Raw genomic sequence first — 19384 nt, forward strand, 5'->3', positions numbered from 1 at the left:
CACTTTTATACTGTGATTGTGGTGGTGGCTAAAAAGAAATCTATATACATATTAGAAATGACAAGTCAACATAAAAAGTATCCCAAAAATGTGACGAAGAATAAAATCTGCAGTACATCTTTTTCTTAAAGAAATGCGCAGGGAGAGCATAAAAATATAAGTCATGTGATAAAAAACTAGTAATTCAGTGAAGAGGAACAATACTTAAAGTTCTACAGCTCATTTATGAGTGAGAGAAGATGTAAGGTAGTGTGCCATTAGCACAATGAACAAATGATACTATATCTAAAAAGAAAACCAGAAGTACGGAATATTCCAGTACAGATCCCAGTCACTAAAAGATTGAACTTCAGTTATCACACAGTTAAGACTCCCTAAAGAATGACCTACAAATCAGTTTAGTGCACATTTAACCCTTACATGCTGAGATATTACTTTCAAGCATGTAAGTTTCAAGTATCTGAAAAAAAAAAATGGGGTGAAAAATATCAATAAAAGGTTCACTGTCAATATATTCATTTTTTATTTTCTGTAAACATTACTGTCAAAAAGAAGGTTTGATATACAGATGGAAAAATATGGAACTAGGAGTTCACATTAAATGACTTCAGGCCTATGCTTAAAGTATTCAAACGCACCACTAGCCCTTTCTCCCCAAATACACTATAAGCCACATCTAAAGCATCCTCCTTCCCCATCTTAAATGATCTGCTCAGACTTAATGAACAAGTTCTGTTAATGATCTTGAAAAAAGAAACACTGACAGATACTACTTCATTACTATGTACAATTTCTAGGTTGGACCTCAGATCCTGCTGTCACAGTTAAGGCAGTCATGAGGATTTTAAAAGTTTTAAAAGTTAAAATAAAAGGTTAGCAAATGGTATTTAAATTTTTGGGATTTTTTAAATAGTTGTTTACTAAGGACTTCAGATTTCTGCTACATGAGCTTAAACACAAATAAATTCCTGATCAAATAAAAAGACAAATAAGGAACAAAACTATGATACAACAATCAGTCTAATCAAGTATACACATGTAGGGTTAAGGTGAAAAGAGATACAACTTAAGCAGCAAGAGAAGGTAACAACACACACATACACACACTCACCAAAAGAACCCAAACAGAAAACCAACTTTCCAGAGAAGTAAGCATCTACCCTAAACTTATTTTTATTACTGTTTAATTTTATTTTTATCTTTAGTGATTAAACCTAAAGCCCAATATATGCTAAAAACATGCTGTTCGAGTAATCTGAAACAAAAATATACAAACTAATCTTGCAATAATGTAAAAACAGGAGAAGGAATGTGACTTTCAAAGTATGCTTTGTTGATAAACAACAAACAGGCTGTCACCCCATTTAAGTATAGACATAAGCAGGTTGAATTAAGCGGAATCACAGACAACCTTACAAGTAGATGAATACAAACACACACACACACACACACACACACACACACACACACACACACACACACACGTCCTGTTTATTCTTAGGCTTCAGTTATGCCCCACAGTAATTAATAAGATCCTTTTTATCTTCGAAAGAATATTCCTTTGGGCAATAAAATGATCATCTTACTATGACCAGGAAAATCTGAAAGCTTTCTAAAAGTGCTAGAAAACACACAAAGAGACATTTGATAGAAGAGTGACATCATTACATGTTTAAACGAGTCATAAACCAGAGCAAAGGTAAATAGTCTTAATTGCTGATTTGCTTTTAAAAAATATTTTTATTTTATGTTTATAAGTGTTTGCTTGTATGTATACACGGAAACCAAAGGAATGCTGGGTGGGTGCCATTGGAGGCTAGAAGAATCAGGTACTTTGGGACTCATGCTACAGATGGTCATAAGGCACTCTGAGGGTACTGGAAAATGAACCACAGATCCTCTCTGCAAGAACAACAAGTGTTCTAAACTGCTGGAGTCATCTCTGCAGTCCTGTTACTCGATTTTTAATAATCCAGGCTTTATTTATTTATTGACAGTCCTGAGGATTAAATCCAGAACCTCATGGAGCCTGGGCAAGTACTCTATTCCTGTGCCATATTCTCAGGAATTAGCTTTTTTGTTTTTGAAGATAGGGTTTCATATAACTGAGGCTTTAATTCTGTTTCTACCTTCTTCCCAAGTGCTAGAATTACAGGCATATACCACCATGACAGACTTGTTAACTTTTTAAATTAATATATGGTATTTTAACGAATAGCAGCACTGAAAAAGACAAAATCAAGTTCTACTGAACAGATTCCTAGTTCAAGGACCATTAAAATGCTGTTAATAAGTCTGCATTTACCTTAAGCATTTTGCCTCTTCTTTACCTGCTGGTCAATCACTCTACTCTAATTCATGTATGTTATACCCTTTGCTCTGAAAAAGCAATTGCTGTTTTTTAAGTTACATACACATAAGATGACTTATGACTTTGCTGTTTATAAGATTTTTATAACTAGTGTTCCTATATGTTATCTTCTGAGATGTACTGTAATCATGTACTACAGGATTCTTAAACTATTCATGTTCCATCAATTATTAGGATAAAATAAAAGTAATTTAGTGACATTTACTTTTATAAATTTTATTTCATGTGTTTGGGTACTTTGCCTGCATGTATATCTATATACTGGTTGGTACCCACTAAAGCCATATGAGAGCATCTGATCCATTAGAACTAGAGTTATAGATGGCTGTGAACTGCCGCACGCTTATTGGAAATTGAACATGGGACCTCTGAAAGAGCAGCCAGTGTCCCTAACCACTGGGCCAATTCTGCAGACTCCAGAAACACTTACCTTAAACTTTAATTTTTGGCAATCATTATGTAACTAAGCGCTTTGGGCTTATGGTCTGACCTGTAAGACTAAAGATTATATCAAATGTTCCTATGGATTTTGGTTCTGAGTTTTTCACCATTCTAGATTTTTTCATTCTTTCATTTATCCCCCTTTCATACTTTTAAAGGTGGAGGTCTCATTATGGAACCAGGTTGGCATCAGCAACTTTTTTTAAAACCAGAGACTGAAGTTATGTGTGTGATAAGCATGTTCTTTCTCTATGACTGAGCTATATATTCCTACCTCCAATTCTCTTTGTATTCTTCATCTTGAGACAGCATCTCACTAAGCTACCCAGCCTTGCCTTGAATGTAGCCAAGGCAGTTTTCAACTTCTAATCCTCTTGTTATAGTCACAGAAGAAGCTGAGATTATAAGCCTGTGAATGAGACCAGGCTTCTGAGAAATCTTTGACTAACCCAAACTCCCAAAGATTTTTCTCATATTTCCTTTCAGAAGTTTACTGTAGCTGGTTTGACTTTTAGGTTTATAATCTGAGTGTTCATATTATATTTTATTTGGACACAGGCATCTTGCTATGTTGTTAAGTCTGTTCTCCCACCTGGGTTCAAGTGATCCTCCAATCTTAGGTTTCCAAGAAGGGGATAGCACAGGCATGAATCATCATGCTTGACTTCCTTATTATTGCACATGGTCTGAAGAAGAATGATTAAGTTTTTTAAATTTTGCTTTGCATCTTGATATCTAATTATGTTTCAGCACTTTTAGACAAAAGCTTATCCTTTAGATCTAGGAGGAATTGCTTTTTTTGTTGTAAAAATCAATTAACCAAGTAAGCCTGGTGACATATACCTACACTCCCAGCAACTGATAGGCTACGGAAGGAGTACGTCCATGAGGTTGAGACTAAGCTAAACTACATCCTGTTTCAAAAAAACAAACAAAAACTAAACTCAATCAATCATTCAATCAATTAATCAAACAAACATTTGAAGCCACCACCTAAAAGCTTTTGGTATGGCAGGCCTGAGGAAAAAACAGAAGTATGCATCTGCAATAAGTTCTAACTTGTTAAGTAGTATGTAGTCGTCTAGGAATGCATGATTCTTCACAACAAATAGAATAAGCCATAATCTATCCAAACACAATAACCTGACTTAAGTTAAACTCACCCCCTGTATTATGTTCAGTCAGAATAATGTGGTGATTTCCAGTTCATAATGATGGTTAAGTACCAGCATCTAATCTTTCCCCACAGTTCCTATTGAAACAGTCCAAAAGATATTTGAAAACAAAAACAAAAAAACCAAAAGATCAATACAAAAAAGAATGGGACATAGCGCAAACATCAGAGAGCATGGGGCGAGGGAAAAGAAGGCATAGGAAAAAGAGTTGAAGCATAGCCTGGGCTACCACATGCTAGCCGCATATTAATAGCAAGAATGAAAGTAATTTAAAAGGTTGATTTTAGTAGTTGTGCCATATCTATGTGTCCTGACGCACATTATTTAAATGTTTTAGTTTTATAAGTAGTAAATAAAAATGATGAAATAAAAAAAAAACAAATAAACATATCATATGTAAAGACTAAAAATAGCACCCAGCTTATAGTAAATATAAGTATATCCCCCCCCCCCCCCCCGGACAGCGTCTCACTATGTAGTCCTGGAACTCACTTTGTAGATCAGGCTTAAACTCACAGAGCTCTGCCTGCTTTTACCTCCCAAGTTTGAATGATACTTGGAGAGGCTCCACATTACTAACATATAATTTCTTTTCTTTTTTAGATAGGACTGGCAATGTAGCCCAAGCCAACCTAGAACTCACTATGTACAACAGAGCTAGCTGAGACCTTAGAGCAAGTAATATGAGTAACGGTATGTCGATCACACCTGGCCTCAATTACTTTTTTAAAAATAAGTTTAGTTATACTAATTTGCTTGATAGTAAATAATATGTAAATGATTTTTATTGATTTTCAAACTTTTGGGTCCGCTTGAAGATATGAAAATGATACATTAATGCAGAGTTTTAATACATTTTATTTCCATCAGCTTTATGTATTTATTGTGCGTATGTGTGTGGGTGTGCATATGCATGGCGATCATCTGGATGCTAGAGGGCAACCCGTACAGTCCATTTTCCTCTTCTTTATGAGGACATAGGGATCAAACTTACTTTGGCAGACTTGCTGCTTGATCTATCTCATTGGCTTTGAAACTCAACAGTATACCAATAAGAAAAAGGCACAAAGCTACAAAAAAAGGGATATAAAGGGATAACTTTAAATATATTTTGCTTTTATCTTATAAAAATTATATGAGGAGATAAAATAATTTAGAACTGGTTTCTTCACAGTAAATATTAGGTGTGTTATAAAGCTGACATATTTTAAAATACTTTTATATGTTAAGAATTCATTAGCAGCCAGGACGGTGGTACACACCTATAATCCTGGCACTTGGCAGAGGCAGGAGGATCTTTTTGAGTCTGAGGCCAGCCTGGTCTACCAAGTGAGTACAGGACAGCCAAGCCTACACACAGAAACCCTGTCTCAAACAAACAAACAAACAAATGAAAACAAACAAACAAAAATATTAGCACCGTGGGCTTAAATATATCCTGCTTACTAGAAGTGCTCAAAAAGTATTAAAACCACGTAGGAGCTTGTTTGAAAGGTGCACAGGAGCTAACACTGGAGAAATATGCAAGAAAAAAAGCAACAAAATGAGTACAATTTATAATAATATATAATGAGTATAATTTATAATAATAAATTATAACACATAATAGTAATATGTATACTAAGTTAAAAAATAATTTAAAATAAAAAATGAGTTCTTTATATATTCTTGATATTGGCCCTCTGTCAGATGTAGGGTTGGTGAAGATCTTTTCCCAGTCTGTAGGCTGTTGTTTTGTTCTAATGACAGTGTCCTTTGCTTTACAGAAGCTTTTCAGTTTCATGAGATCCCATTTATTGATTGTTAATTAATTTTAGAGCCTGTGCTGTTGGTGCTCTGTTCAGAAAGTTGCCTCCTGTTCCAATAAGGTCAAAACTCTTCCCCACTTTTTGTTCTAAAAAATTTAGTGTGTCTGCTTTTATGTTGAGGTCTTTGATCCACTTGGACTTTACTTTTGTTCAGGGTGATAAGTATGGATCTATTTGCATTTTTCTACATGTGGACAATCAGTTAGACCAGCACCATTTGTTGAAGATGTTATCTTTTTTCCACTGCCTGGTTTTGGCTTCTTGGTCAAAAATTAAGTTTCCATAGGTATGTGGGTTTATTTCTGGGTCTTTGATTAGATTCCATTGATCCACCAGTCTGTTTCTATGTTCCAGTACCATGCCATTTTTATTACTGTTGCTCCATAGTACAGCTTGAGATCAGGGATGGAGATATCCCAAGAAGATCTTTTATTGTACAGGACAGTTTTAGCAATTCTGGGTTTTTTGTCTTTTTTTTTTAAAGCGTGACAAAAACATTTTATGTCAGTAATTTTGATAGATTTTCCTTAATTTTAAACAGTGCTAAATACAGTGGTTCATAATATGGGCTCTTTTTTCTTTTTAATTATACTTTACTTTGTATCCCCCCTCTAGTTCCCTCCCTTCTCCCCTCCCAATCCCGCCCTTCCTCCCCTTTCTCCACACACCCCCCTCCCCAAGTCCACTGGTAGGGGAAGTTTCTTTTTCTTCTTTCTGACCTTCTGTTCCTAATAGACCTAGTCTATTAGGTCTCATCAGGAGTGGCTGCATTGTCTTCCTCTGTGGCCTGGTAAGGCTGCTCCCCCATCAGGAGGAGGTGATCAAAGAGCAGGCCAATCAATTCATGTCAGAAGCAGTCTCTGTTCCCAAATCAGTTCATGTCAGAAGCAGTCCCTGTTCCCATTACTATGGAACCCACTTGGACACTGAACTGCCATGGGCTACATCTGTGCAGGGGTTCTAGGTTATCTCTATGCATGGTACTTGATTGGAATATGAGTCTCAGGAAAGACCCTGGTGCTCAAATTTTTTGGTTCTGTTGCTCTCCTTGTGGACCTCCTGTCCTCTCCAGCTCTTACTATTATTTCCCACTTCTTTCATAAGATTCCCTGCATTCTGCCCAAAGTTTGGCCATAAGTCTCAACATCTGCTTTGATAGTTGTAGGGCAGAGCCTTTCAGAGGCCCTTTGTGGGAGGCTCCTAACTTATTTCCTGTTTTCTTCTTCTTCTGGTGTACATCCTCTTTGCCTTTCAGAGTGGGGATTGAGCATTTTAGCCAGAGTCCTCCCTACAGTTTCTTTAGGTATACAGATTTTAGTAGGTTTATCCTATATTATATGTCTATATGAGTGAGTATATATCATGTGTGTCTTTCTGCTTCTGGGATAGCTCACTCAGGATGATCCTTTCCAGATCCCACCATTTACCTACAAATTTCATGATTTCCTTGTTTTTCATTGCTGAGTAGTATTCCATTGTGTAGATGTACCACAATTTCTGTATCCATTCTTCAGTTGAGGGGCATCTGGGTTGTTTCCAGCTTCTGGCTATTACGAATAAAGCTGCTACAAACATGGTTGAGCAAATATCCTTATGGTGTACTTGAGCCTCTTTTGGATATATGCCTAGGAGTGGTATAGCTGGATCTTGAGGAAGCGCTATTCCTTCTTGTTTGAGAAAGCTCCAGATTGATTTCCAGAGTGGTTGTACCAGTTTACATTCCCACCAGCAGTGGAGGAGGGTTCCTCTTTCTCCACAACCTCTCCAGCATGTGTTGTCACTTGAGGTTTTGGTCTTGGCCATTCTGATGGGTGTAAGGTGAAATCTCAGGGTCATTTTGATTTCCATTTCCCTGATGGCTAATGATGTTGAGAATTTCTTTAAGTGTTTCTCTGCCATTCCATATTCCTCTATCGAGAATTCTCTGTTTAGCTCTGTTCCCCATTTTTTAAGTGGATTACTTTATTTGTTGTTTTTCAACTTCTTTAGTTCTTTATATATACTGGATATTAGCCCTCTGTCAGATAGAGGGTTGGTAAAGATTCTTTCCCAATCTATAGTCAGTCGTTTTGTTTTGAGGACACTGTACTTTGCTTTACAGAAGCTTTTCAGTTTCATGAGGTCCCATTTACTGATTGTTGTTCTTAGAGCCTGTGCTGTTGTTGTTCTGTTCAGGAAGTTGTCTCCTGTACCAATGAGTTCTAGGGTCTTACCCACTTTTTCTTCTAACCGATTTAATGTGTCTGGTTTTATGTTGAGGTCTTTGATCCACTTGGACTTTAGTTTTGTGCAGGGTGATAAGTATGGATCTATTTTCATTTTCTACATGTAGACATCCAGTTGGACCAGCACCATTTGTTGAAGATGCTATCTTTTTTCCATTGTATGGTTTTGGCATCTTTGTCAAAGATCAGGTTCCATAAGTGTGTGGGTTTATTTCTAGGTCTTCTATTCAGTTCCATTGATCCACCAGTCTGTTTCTATGCCAGTACCATGCAGTTTCTATTACTGTTGCTCTATAGTACAGCTTGAGATCAGGGATGGAGATACCTCCAGAAGATCTTTTATTGTAGAGGAATGTTTTAGCAATTCTGGGTTTCTTGTTATTCCATATGAAGTTGAGAATTTTTCTTTCAAGGTCTGTAAAAAATTGTGTTGGTAATTTGATAGGAGTTGCATTGAATCTGTAGATTGCTTTTGGTAAGATGGCCATTTTTATTATGTTAATCCTGCCAGGCCATGAGCATGGTAGATATTTCCATCTTCTGATATCTTCTTCTAATTCTTCAGAGACTTGAAATTTTTTACATACAAGTCTTTGACTTGCTTGGTTAGGTTCACACCAAGGTACTTTATGTCTTTTGTGGCTATTGTGAAGGGTGTTGTTTCCTCAATTTCTTTCTCAGCCCTTTTGTCTTTTATATACAGGAGGGCTACTGATTTTTTTGAGTTAATTTTGTATCCTGCCACTTTGCTGAAGGTGTTTATCAGCTGTAGAAATTCCCTGGTAGAATTTTTGGGGTCACTCAGGTATACTATCATATCATCTGCAAATAGTGATACTTGACTTCTTCCTTTCTGATTTGTATCTCCTTGATCTCCTTCAATTGTCTTATTGCTCTAGCAAGGACTTCCAGAACTATATTGAAGAGATATGGAGAGAGTGGGCAGTCTAGCCTTGTCCCTGACTTCAGTGGGATTGCTTTAAGCTTCTCTCCATTTAGTTTGATGTTGGCTATAGGCTTGCTGTATATTGCCTTTACTATGTTTAGATATGTGCCTTGTATCCCTGATTTCTCCAAGACTTCAAACATGAATGGATGTTGAATTTTGTCAAATGCTTTTTCAGCATCTAAGGAGATCATGTGGTTTTTTCTTTTAGTTTGTTAATATGGTGGATCACATTGGTGGATTTCCGTATATTGAACCACCTCTGCATAGGTTTTTTTTTTTTTTGTCTTTTCATATAAAATTGAGAATTGTTCTTTCAAGTTCAGTAAAAAATTGTTTTGGTGTTTTGATGATAATTGCACTGAATGTGTAGATTGCTTTTGGTAGGATGGCCATTATTGCTATGATCCATGAGCATGGGGGATCTTTCCATCTTCCTATATCCTCTTCAATTTCTTCAGAGACTTGAAGTTTTTTTCATACACATCTTTCACATTCTTGGTTAGAGTCACACTAAGGTATTTTATGTTATTTGTGGCTATTGTGAAAGGTGTTGTTTCTCTAATTTCTTTCTCTGCCCTTTTGTCTTTTATATACAGGAGGGTTTCAGATTTTTTATTTTCATTTTTTTGCAGTTTTAGGAATCAAACCCAAGGCCTTGTACACACTAGGCAAGTTTCCCCACCACTGAGTTAAACACCCAAATCAGCTGAGACAATTGGGAAGAATTAATCATAGTAATAATAAAACACTGCTGTTTAAAGACTTTTTTTAAAACATTTTTCCCACATAAGATTTTTATTGATCGTCTGTTTGTTTTTTTAAATCTATTAATTCATTATTGATTACAGCATTCTGCCTGCATGTGTACCTACACACCAGAAGAGGGCAACAGATCTCACTATAGATGGTTGTGAGCCACCATGTGGTTGCTGGGAATTGAACTCAGGACTTCTGGAAGAACAGCCAGTGCTCTTAACCTTTGAGCCATCTCTCCAGCCTCTTTAAAGACTTTTGTTTTGTTTGTGCTTTATTATTAATTTTACATATTAATTTTATTTTAGGTAAGACTCTTACTCTGGCGATTCAGGTTGTTTGCCTTGAACCGTAGACTAAATGGCGCCCCTCTACCTTCTAAGTTACTTGAGATGTCATCATACCTGTGTTTTCTGACTAACTTTCAGTATAAAATTATCATTTTGTTCTATCTCGTAACATTCTGATCACTGTAACAGTAATAAGGTATCATGTAAATATCTCTCTCAAATGGAAATGAAATAGATAATCCCTAAACAATGCCAATAAATATGAAGTATGTTAGGAGTATCTGTAATATACAAAGTAACTTCTCTTTCTTGTATAGAATTAAGCTAATTACTTATGTCTCTTTCAGAATAAGCAAAAAATTTCATAGTTTTGCCCTTTTCATTCCAACATGAATGTGAATACAGAAATATACAGAAATATAGGCAGCTAAACAATGGTTTTATTACAAAATTAAGCCATACTGAAGGTCTGGTGCTATCAATATTTACAACAATGCCTAGAACAGTCATGACCAGAAATGTATTACAGAAATTAATAGTTTTTCTAGGAATATTTACCTTAAAATTAATTTTTAAAGATATACTGTAGCAAATAGCCAATCTTTTCTTACTTTAAAATATTTGTAAATAGGGCTATAGATTTTAGTATGTTTATCCTATATTATATGGCTAATATCCACTTATCAGTGACTATGTATCATTTGTGTCTTTCTGCTTCTGGGTAACCTCACCCAGGATGATCTCTTCTAGTTCCCACCATTTGCCTGCAAAGTTCATGATTTCCTTGTTTTTAATAGCCGAGTAGTATTCCTTTGTGTAAATGTACCACACTTTATGTATCCATTCCTCTTTTGAGGACATCCAGGTTGTTTCCAGGTTCTGGCTATTATGAAAACAGTTGCTATAAACATGGTTGGGCAAATGTCCTTTTTGAGGCGGGGCAAACAGGATAGACATTGGAAGTAGGAGAAGACAAAGAACAGGAGTGCAGCTTTCCAAAGGGGGGGGGGGCTCTTAAAGACTCTACCCAACAGGATATCGAAGGAGAGACTGAGACTCATAGCCAAACTTTGGGCAGAGTGCCAGAATCCTTATAGAAGACAATGGAGACAGAAAGACCTGGAGGGGACAGGAACTCCACAAGGAGAACAACAGAGCCAAAATAGCTGAGGCCAGGAGAGGCTGCAGAGACAGATACTCCAACCAAGGACCATGCATGGAGAGGAGTAGATCCCTGTTCAGAGGAAGCCCATAGGCTGTTCAGTTTCCAAGTGGGTTTCCTAGTAAGGGGATGAGAGGCTGTCTCTGACATGAACTCAGTGGCTGGTTCTTTGATCACCTTCCCCTGCGGGATGCAGCCTTGCCAGCCACAGACGAGGAGGATACAGCCAGCCTTTATGAGACCTGATAAGCTAGGGTCAAATAGAAGGGAAGGAGGTCCTCACTTATCAAGATACTAGAGAAAGGGCATGGGGGAGAAAAGGAGAGTGGGTGGGACTGGGAGGAGATGAGGGAGTGGGCTGCAGAGTGGATACAAAGTGAATAAATTAAAATAAATAAATATATAAAAATATCTGCATATAAGATATACCAAGCAGTATAATCATAAAGGCAACAATTTTCAAAAAAGCTAGCTCCATTACACAATGATCAGCTGTTTTCCAAACAGGCTTTGAAAAATCATTTGATCACAGAGTACCTTAGCTTCCTAAATCACAGAAAGAATATTAACAATTCCCTACCTGTTCTGGCATAGCTCCATGTTCAATTCCAGTCTTCAACAGTCTGTAGCAATTACCAAATAGATCCCATTTAGTGAGATCATGAGCACTAAAATAAACAAAAGTTTTAATTTTAATCTAGAATAAAAGATAATTTAAATTTAAGCTCAGTTTCAATAAGTAGATCAAAAATTATTTCATTTTCTTGTAGAATTGATAAAAACTCATAAAGGAAAATTTCAAATTGTGAAAGAAAAACAAGAAATGAAACAAGAGCTGATGGTAGAGAGTTCATTAAATAAATCATGAGTTTCACATTTAATATCAGGTTTCCACTTAGATAGTCTAAATTCATAATGTACACCCTTACTGTATCTAGAAGTAAAAATTTAAATAAATCCTTTAATAATTTAAAATATATAATTACATGTGTATTTCTGAAAGAGAAATCTGCTGTCATCAAATGGACAGAACTATAACACTAGAGGATTAAAATATATGGGAAAACTCAAAACCCATTGTGTAGCCATTTATATGGCCTGCCAACTCCTGAAGGAATTTTTTGTTAGGGCTCACAGTGTGTGCAGAATGGACTGCCTTGATGCTCCCATGCCTGGCTTTGAAGGGAGAAATATGAACTTGACTACGAACCCAGTTCTTTTTACTATGCCAGTCAATTTTTATCACAAATGACAAGATTATGTTTTAAAATAAGAGTTTAGTTCTATATGTGATTCTAAAACATTTACTTGTATATAAAGAAAAATTAGCCTTCTTTCTTTTCCTTCCTTCCTTCCCTCCCTCCCTCCTTTGTTCCTTCCACTCATCTCATGACATTGCTCTATTGCGTAAGTTCATCTCCATCTCTTGGGCTGAGGCCATCCTTTTCTCTTAAAGGCAGGTGGAAGTAGCAGTAGGTACTACCATACTCAACTAAAAGCCTGGATTTTAGAAACTGCCTTTGAGATGTGAGTAATTTATTAAAATCTACAAACAAAGTTTCTTCTGACAACACAATTCTGTTTCTCTTCTTATGGAGAAGCTAAATCTCATTACAGGGATATGTGTATTATACTTTGAAAGTACATTTCATCTGAGCCTTTTATTTCCTTACTCAAATTTAATTGTTTTGTTTGATAACCTAGAAGTCCACAGAAATAACTTTCATGACTTTGCCAAAATTATCTTTCATTGATTTATATAGTTTGACAATTAAGGAATGTATTGTGTATACAAACAGTTGAAAAAAATATAAGAATCTTCATTTTTTGCCTTTTCACTGGAAAAAAAGTCCTTTATATCTAACTGAAAATTTGCAACTTTGAGCCAACATATACAACCTTCCCATCAATCTTATTTTTTACTTAGTAAGATTATTAAATACCAGTAATTAAAAATTATTTATAAAATTCTAGCTCACATATTTTGTTAAATAATATTTATTGATTACAGTGTTTACAGTACTCTTGTACTTAGAGTTTTCAGTAAATCAATAATAAATCTTATACCACCAATAATTAAAAATAACAAAATTCAGAGAAAGTCTGAATAAGCAAAATTCGTTGTACTTTAATATTCAAAATTTTATAATTGTTGTAAGTCAAATATTACATTCAGTCTATTCATCAGCCAATGGTACTTGCTAAATCTATGTTAAGAATAAATGTGACATACTTGTGGAAAGATGTTAAACGCTTTAAGGTGGAAAGAACATTGTAGATATCATCATCATCAGCTTCTTCACCCTATAAATGAAAACGTAAAAATGACTTCATTTTCAGAGCAACTCAAATTCATATTAAACCCTACTAATGCTTAACTGCATTAGCTTATTAAATTAACGCTTACCTGCATTAATTTATCAAAGTAGTATATTCACTACAGATAAATAAAAGCATACAAATAAGAACAAAATAATAACTGCTGTATCTACACATAATCAACTTCTGCTTTTTAATAACATAATAGCTGTGACTTTATACACCCTTATAATGCACTTGGTAAGTTCTTTGAAATCAAAATTGCTTATGAGAGTGTTCTATAGCTTTAGCTATTGCACGCTGTCTTTCAGTACTGAGGACTGAAAGACCTCAGTTTTGGTATTCCTCAAAACCATAAATGTCGGTTACTACTTGAGCTACCCTTATCCTGAAAAGGTTTAAAGATTATTAAGATTTTACTGATGACCAGTTACTTCTATAGCTTTAGAAAGAAGTATGGTGAAAAATCATGTCGTTTTTGAAAAAGTGTCAAAAAATTCTTTTTAAAAATAAGTTATATATATTTCTCAGGAACATCAAATCATAAACTATAGCAATTTTAGATTGCCTTACAGATAAGAAAGTAAGGGCATGGTATTGGAAACCCAACAATAATGAGAAAAATTACCAGTTTGTCAAAAGTGTTGCTTCCTTGAGCAAGCATATCTAACTTAATGAGACTGACTCACAAACTCAGTTATTCTGAACAATTATTAGGCAGAATTATTATATACCCAATCAACTTTATAACGAACCTCTTGCAACAGGTCTTCCACAGAATGATTGAATCGATCTACAAACTCATCAATCAGCTGGCTCCGGGCAATATCAACTCTATTCTGGATGGTATACTCTTCACTGCATAAGATGCTATATGTTTTACTGCAGGCTTCTAGAACATCTGATTCTACATGTTTCTCTACAACAAACTTAATCTGTTTTAATAAAGCATCCAGGTGCTGAGGAGAAAAAAAAAAAAAGAAAAACTGTAATATTTAGATTAATAATGAATATTAAAAAAAAATCACCATTTGTCAAATAACCTTATGATTAGATGAAAATAAAAAACCTAGTCATTAAAAGTACATTACCAGCAGGGTTTTACCATGTCTTACCTTCTCCATCCTGCCCGTGCTGTAGATTTCTAGATCAAAATACTGTGGAATTTGCAACAAGTTTGCTACCTTCTCTGCATCTGCAGAATACTAGAGGAAACAACAAAGAAAAAAAGTAATTACACTAATAGTGCAAGAAAGCAAAATCAAGAGCATCTTACCACAACACTGAAAATGGCATTTACCTTTGATAGCAACATAGGAAGCGTCATGATAAAATGCTCAGTTAATTTGTTTCTATCATCTATTTGAGTTTTCCTTTCTTTGGCTGTTAGTACCTAGAAATAAATTGAAATGATAAAAGAGTGTCATTTGACAATTTAAAAATTGAAAATGTTATTATAAAAAGATGAAGCATTGGTAGATAACCTAACCAAGAAGTTAAAGAGGAATATAAAAGACTGAAATAAACATATCCTGTAGCGAAATTTAATTTACCATGAATTTGACTTTGTAACTACAAAAATTACTTATTTCTAAGATAGAAAATAGAGACTTATAAATTAAAAAATTAAGTGTTAGGATAAACTTAAATCAGAGCAACAATGAATGTACAGTTACATTTATATAAATATGTATTCCTCATCTATTACATATGCCTAGACGAAGTAATAATCTATTGACTACATTCAAACTTAGTGCCATGATTCTGATTCCTACCAGTTGCTAGTAAGAAACCATAGCTCACTAGAGAAATAAATGGTCAGTTACTGTGTAAGAATGAAACCCAGTTTCAAAATAATTCCCTTATAGTCCCCATTCCTTGGTATTTACACCCTTGGTAGGTCTCTTTCCCAGAATGAGTAAGGCTAACTTGTGTGATTAACAGGCTGTTACTGACTTTTTGAAGACTAGGGCATAAAATAAAGCACTGTTTACTTTACTGTTCAATTATTTGTTCTGTGCCATGTCTTCCATATCAAGAGAAGAACATTTCTTCATTGGTGTATACAACACTTATAAGATGCTCACTACATGTATTATTATTAGTCACTTAATATAGATAAGGAAACTACATATACACGAATATTTATTTATCCAAAGACTGCATAGCTGCTAAGCAGAAGAGCTTACACATAATGCAATTTGCCTCCTGAGCTCTTATATGCTTAAAATAAATTATTGGTTAGGCATGGTGGTGTATGCCTTTAGTCCCAGTGAGGAACTAAAGGGAGGGAGAGGCAGATCTCTCTGAGTTGAGACCAATCAAGTCTACACAGTAAATTCCAGGACAGCCAAAGCTATATAATAAAAAAAATCTTCTAACAGAAATTGAAATAAATATGTATTATTTTATGTGTATGAGTGTTTTGCTTGCAAGTATGTCTGTGCACCATGTGCAAGCCTGGCACCCATGAAAGCCAAAGGCATTAAATGCCTGAGGACTAGAGTTAGAGACAGTCTTGAAAAGTCATGTGGGTGTTAGGAATTGAACTTGGGTCTGCAGGAAGAGCACACAGTGCTCTTAATCACTGAGCCATCTCTCCAACCTCCCTCAACCTCTTCAAACTCAATATGCTTTTATATACTGTAAACTTCGACAGCAGAAGCAGGTACAAATACTAGCGGAGTATGAGGGAAAGATATTTTTTCTATGACCTGAGTCAAGCAGATCGGATACAAAGATGAAGCCCCATGCCATGCATGTAACATGTGTTAAAAAAAATCCTATTTTTAGTGATACAAACACTAGTTAAGTATCAAAATAGTCTAGAATTAGTTACATCACTAAATTTGCAGTAGACGTTTTACTAACTGGAAACTTACTCTCTTGCCAGTACCCCTTCCCACTGGAGGGTGTGCCTCAGCTGCTTGACGGATTGTACAGACCATTAGCTCTATAAGAGCACTCTCTTGACGGTCAGACATTGCTGAAAAGAACAAAATTTGAGTGAGTGTCTTCACTGCCATGTCCTAAAATTAACACAATAATTTATTAAAAACTGCAAACATATTATTTATTATAGAGAATTAAGGGAGGCTCTGATTTTGACATTTCCCTCCTTCAATCAAAAGTGGCTGCTATTATTAGCCAACCAAGCAAAAACACAGACTAAACACTTCTGTCTCTTCTTACATCTAGTTTCTTTTATTTCCCTACTTTTGAGTAAAGTAATGCTGAAATTTTACTGTATCTACTTTCAAAATAAGTTAATGTTAGCATTTTATTATTTAAAAAAATGGCAAACCATTAGGGAAGAAAATTGATTTGGATGCCATTTCATATAAGTGCTTCTATGTTACAGCACACAGGCAAAAAATAGGAACAATTGAATTATTAAAGAAATGCAATATTGCATTTGTTACGTATCATCTCCCCAGGTCTTTCCTATTCACATACAAGCATACTCTAAAATCGCAGCTCACTTAAAATAAATAAGACTCTGTTTCCCCCTAAGTCACTAGTTTAGTTAAAATTTTAAGCCAGTACAAAACATCTAATACAGTTATTTGAATAATGTAATCCATGTAGATTACATCTATGACTGAAAAATAGAATTTATTATTTATTGATATATACATGTTGTTTACACAAGTGCAAAAAGTCAATACTATCCAAGTGTTCCTCCTTTGTTTATCTTCTTGGTATAGCTCATTTCCATACTTAGAAATAGCTTTTATACCAATTGATTATCCAATACTTAATGGTCAGCCCTGAAAACATACATTCAACATGCGCGCGCGCGCGCGCGCGCGCACACACACACACTCACACGTGCACACACACTGAACAGGTCGTACATATGTACTTGAAAATACAATATAAATACATCATACATAGACACCCCAATTCACCTACATAACAATAATAAATGAAAACAGAGGTCATGAATTTGAAAAGGAGAAAGGAGGGGTATATAAGATTCTCTTAGGGTTTGGAGGAAGGGGAAAGGAAAATGCAGAAATTATAATCTCAAAAAATTAAATAATAAAAAGAAAGAACTTTAGAAAGAAATATAAAGTGGTAAAAATAAAAACAAGTTGGACTCAGAAATGAGAAACTATAACTCCTTATAGTAATTTAATAATTTTATGTAAGAGGAAAAAAACATAGGGAACATGCTACTTTCCTAAGCCAAGTTCCTTTATACAAAACATATCATTTATTTTTTAAATAGCAAGATAAATGCTCTTATTTTTTACCTCCACCCCCTTTTTGATACTAGATATTGAATCCTGGGATTCCAAGCTGTAACTTTTGTACTTGATTTAAAATTGAAATTTAAATAAAAACATGTATTTACAATTTGTCTACTTCTGTCTACATATCTCTTCTTGGGAGACTCTAGCTCTTTCATCCTGGGCCGGGATATAGCTTACTGATGGAACATATGCTCAGCAGGCTCAAGGCCCCAAACTCAAGCCTCTGAACTGAGAAGCTGGGTAGGAGGGGAAAGTAAAGGGAAGGAAGAGAGGAGATTTTTTTGTTGTTGTTGTTTCAAATCCTTTTTCCAGGCTCACAAGAAAATCCAACAAAAAAAATTTACTTAAAAAAAATTAAACATTAAGCATATTTTGTGTCTCAAGTCAGCAAACAGAAGGCTTTCTTGAATATTATACAACACATGGACTTTGGAAACACCTTGTGCAAAAGAGTAGTTGTGTTAATATGGAAAGATGTTTAAACTTGAAAAATTCTTACTTATTGTCGGAATTAGGTTGTTCTATTAAAATAAAAGCAACATGGCATGTTTACACAGAAGATGTTATATTTACTAATGGAAACATAACAATATGAAAATAGACTTTTCAAGATACTGTACCTTCCTCTCCTTGAACAGGCTCTTCTAACAGCAGCTCTGTCATGCATTCCCAGTCTTTGAGCAGTTCTTGTGAGCTCTCCCACAAGCTGTCCACCAAGTAGGCTGCATGTTCATGTAACTAAAATTAACAAATTGAATGTGACCAAAGAACATTTAATTAAAGAACTACTAATAATACTATGAAATAAATAATTTTCTTCACAACTAAAATGGCTTGGTCTCAACAGTTCTAAGAACCATTCAAAACAAGAATAAAAAAAAATCTGTGTGTGCACACATCCTATGATATGGACACAGTATGCAGAATCAGCTCATTTTTTTTAAAACTGTACCAGTACTAAGGATCTTTATATTCCAATGATTCACTTGCCAATGAAAACACAGAACAGACATCTAATTAGAAATACTGAAATTATAAGCTGACTCTAGGTTAGTTTCATTACTCTTAACAGATAAAAATTATCTTCTCAGATAATTTTTTGGGTATATGTCTATGGTGCATGTGCCATGGTAAAGCTGTGGAGATCATAGGGCTTGGGCTGTAAGACCTCACTGGATCCCCCTCATTAGGACTGTCTCTTGTTCACTATTGTACAGGCTGCACTTAACTGGCTCTGAGTGCATAAGGATTCTCCTGTCCTCTTACTTTACTATCTTCCCAGCAATCTGTTTTTCTTTTTCAAAAGGAACAATTTTTTTTTCCTCCAAGATATCCATTTGAAATATGGGCACATCTTGTCATCTTAGTTAATGTAAAGATGTTACTCTCATTTTCCTCTTTCCTATTCTTATTTGTGTTTGACTCTTATTTTCTCATTCTCAGGACTCTTGATAATTTTCTTTGAAAATGTAAGTTCCCACAGTAAGAAAATATACTTAAGCTCCTTATCTGTACTTTAAACCAAACTCTTCTACATCTAGTCATTAAGCCCTAAACAATACTGTACAAAGAGGCTCTTCAGGTAGACATGCGAAGATGCTGACAATGTCCCAGCGACTGGTGCTGCTACTA

At 35.1% G+C, this 19384-nt stretch overlaps 1 protein-coding gene across 1 annotated transcript in view; it reads right to left on the reverse strand.

Moving 5' to 3' along the window:
* The window catches only part of Stag1 (STAG1 cohesin complex component), a 288399-nt gene that overhangs the window by 46684 nt on the left and 222331 nt on the right, over window positions 1-19384 (reverse strand). Inside the window, exons 15-21 of the mRNA XM_060385437.1 lie at window positions 18373-18490; window positions 16376-16479; window positions 14794-14886; window positions 14609-14698; window positions 14249-14452; window positions 13408-13478; window positions 11755-11842 (exon numbers count right to left, since the gene is read on the reverse strand). Coding sequence (XP_060241420.1) covers window positions 11755-11842; window positions 13408-13478; window positions 14249-14452; window positions 14609-14698; window positions 14794-14886; window positions 16376-16479; window positions 18373-18490 — 768 coding nt within the window. The remainder of the gene's footprint in view (window positions 1-11754; window positions 11843-13407; window positions 13479-14248; window positions 14453-14608; window positions 14699-14793; window positions 14887-16375; window positions 16480-18372; window positions 18491-19384) is intronic.

Source organism: Meriones unguiculatus, chromosome 6, assembly GCF_030254825.1.
Source record: "Meriones unguiculatus strain TT.TT164.6M chromosome 6, Bangor_MerUng_6.1, whole genome shotgun sequence".
Taxonomy (NCBI): Eukaryota; Metazoa; Chordata; class Mammalia; order Rodentia; family Muridae; genus Meriones; species Meriones unguiculatus.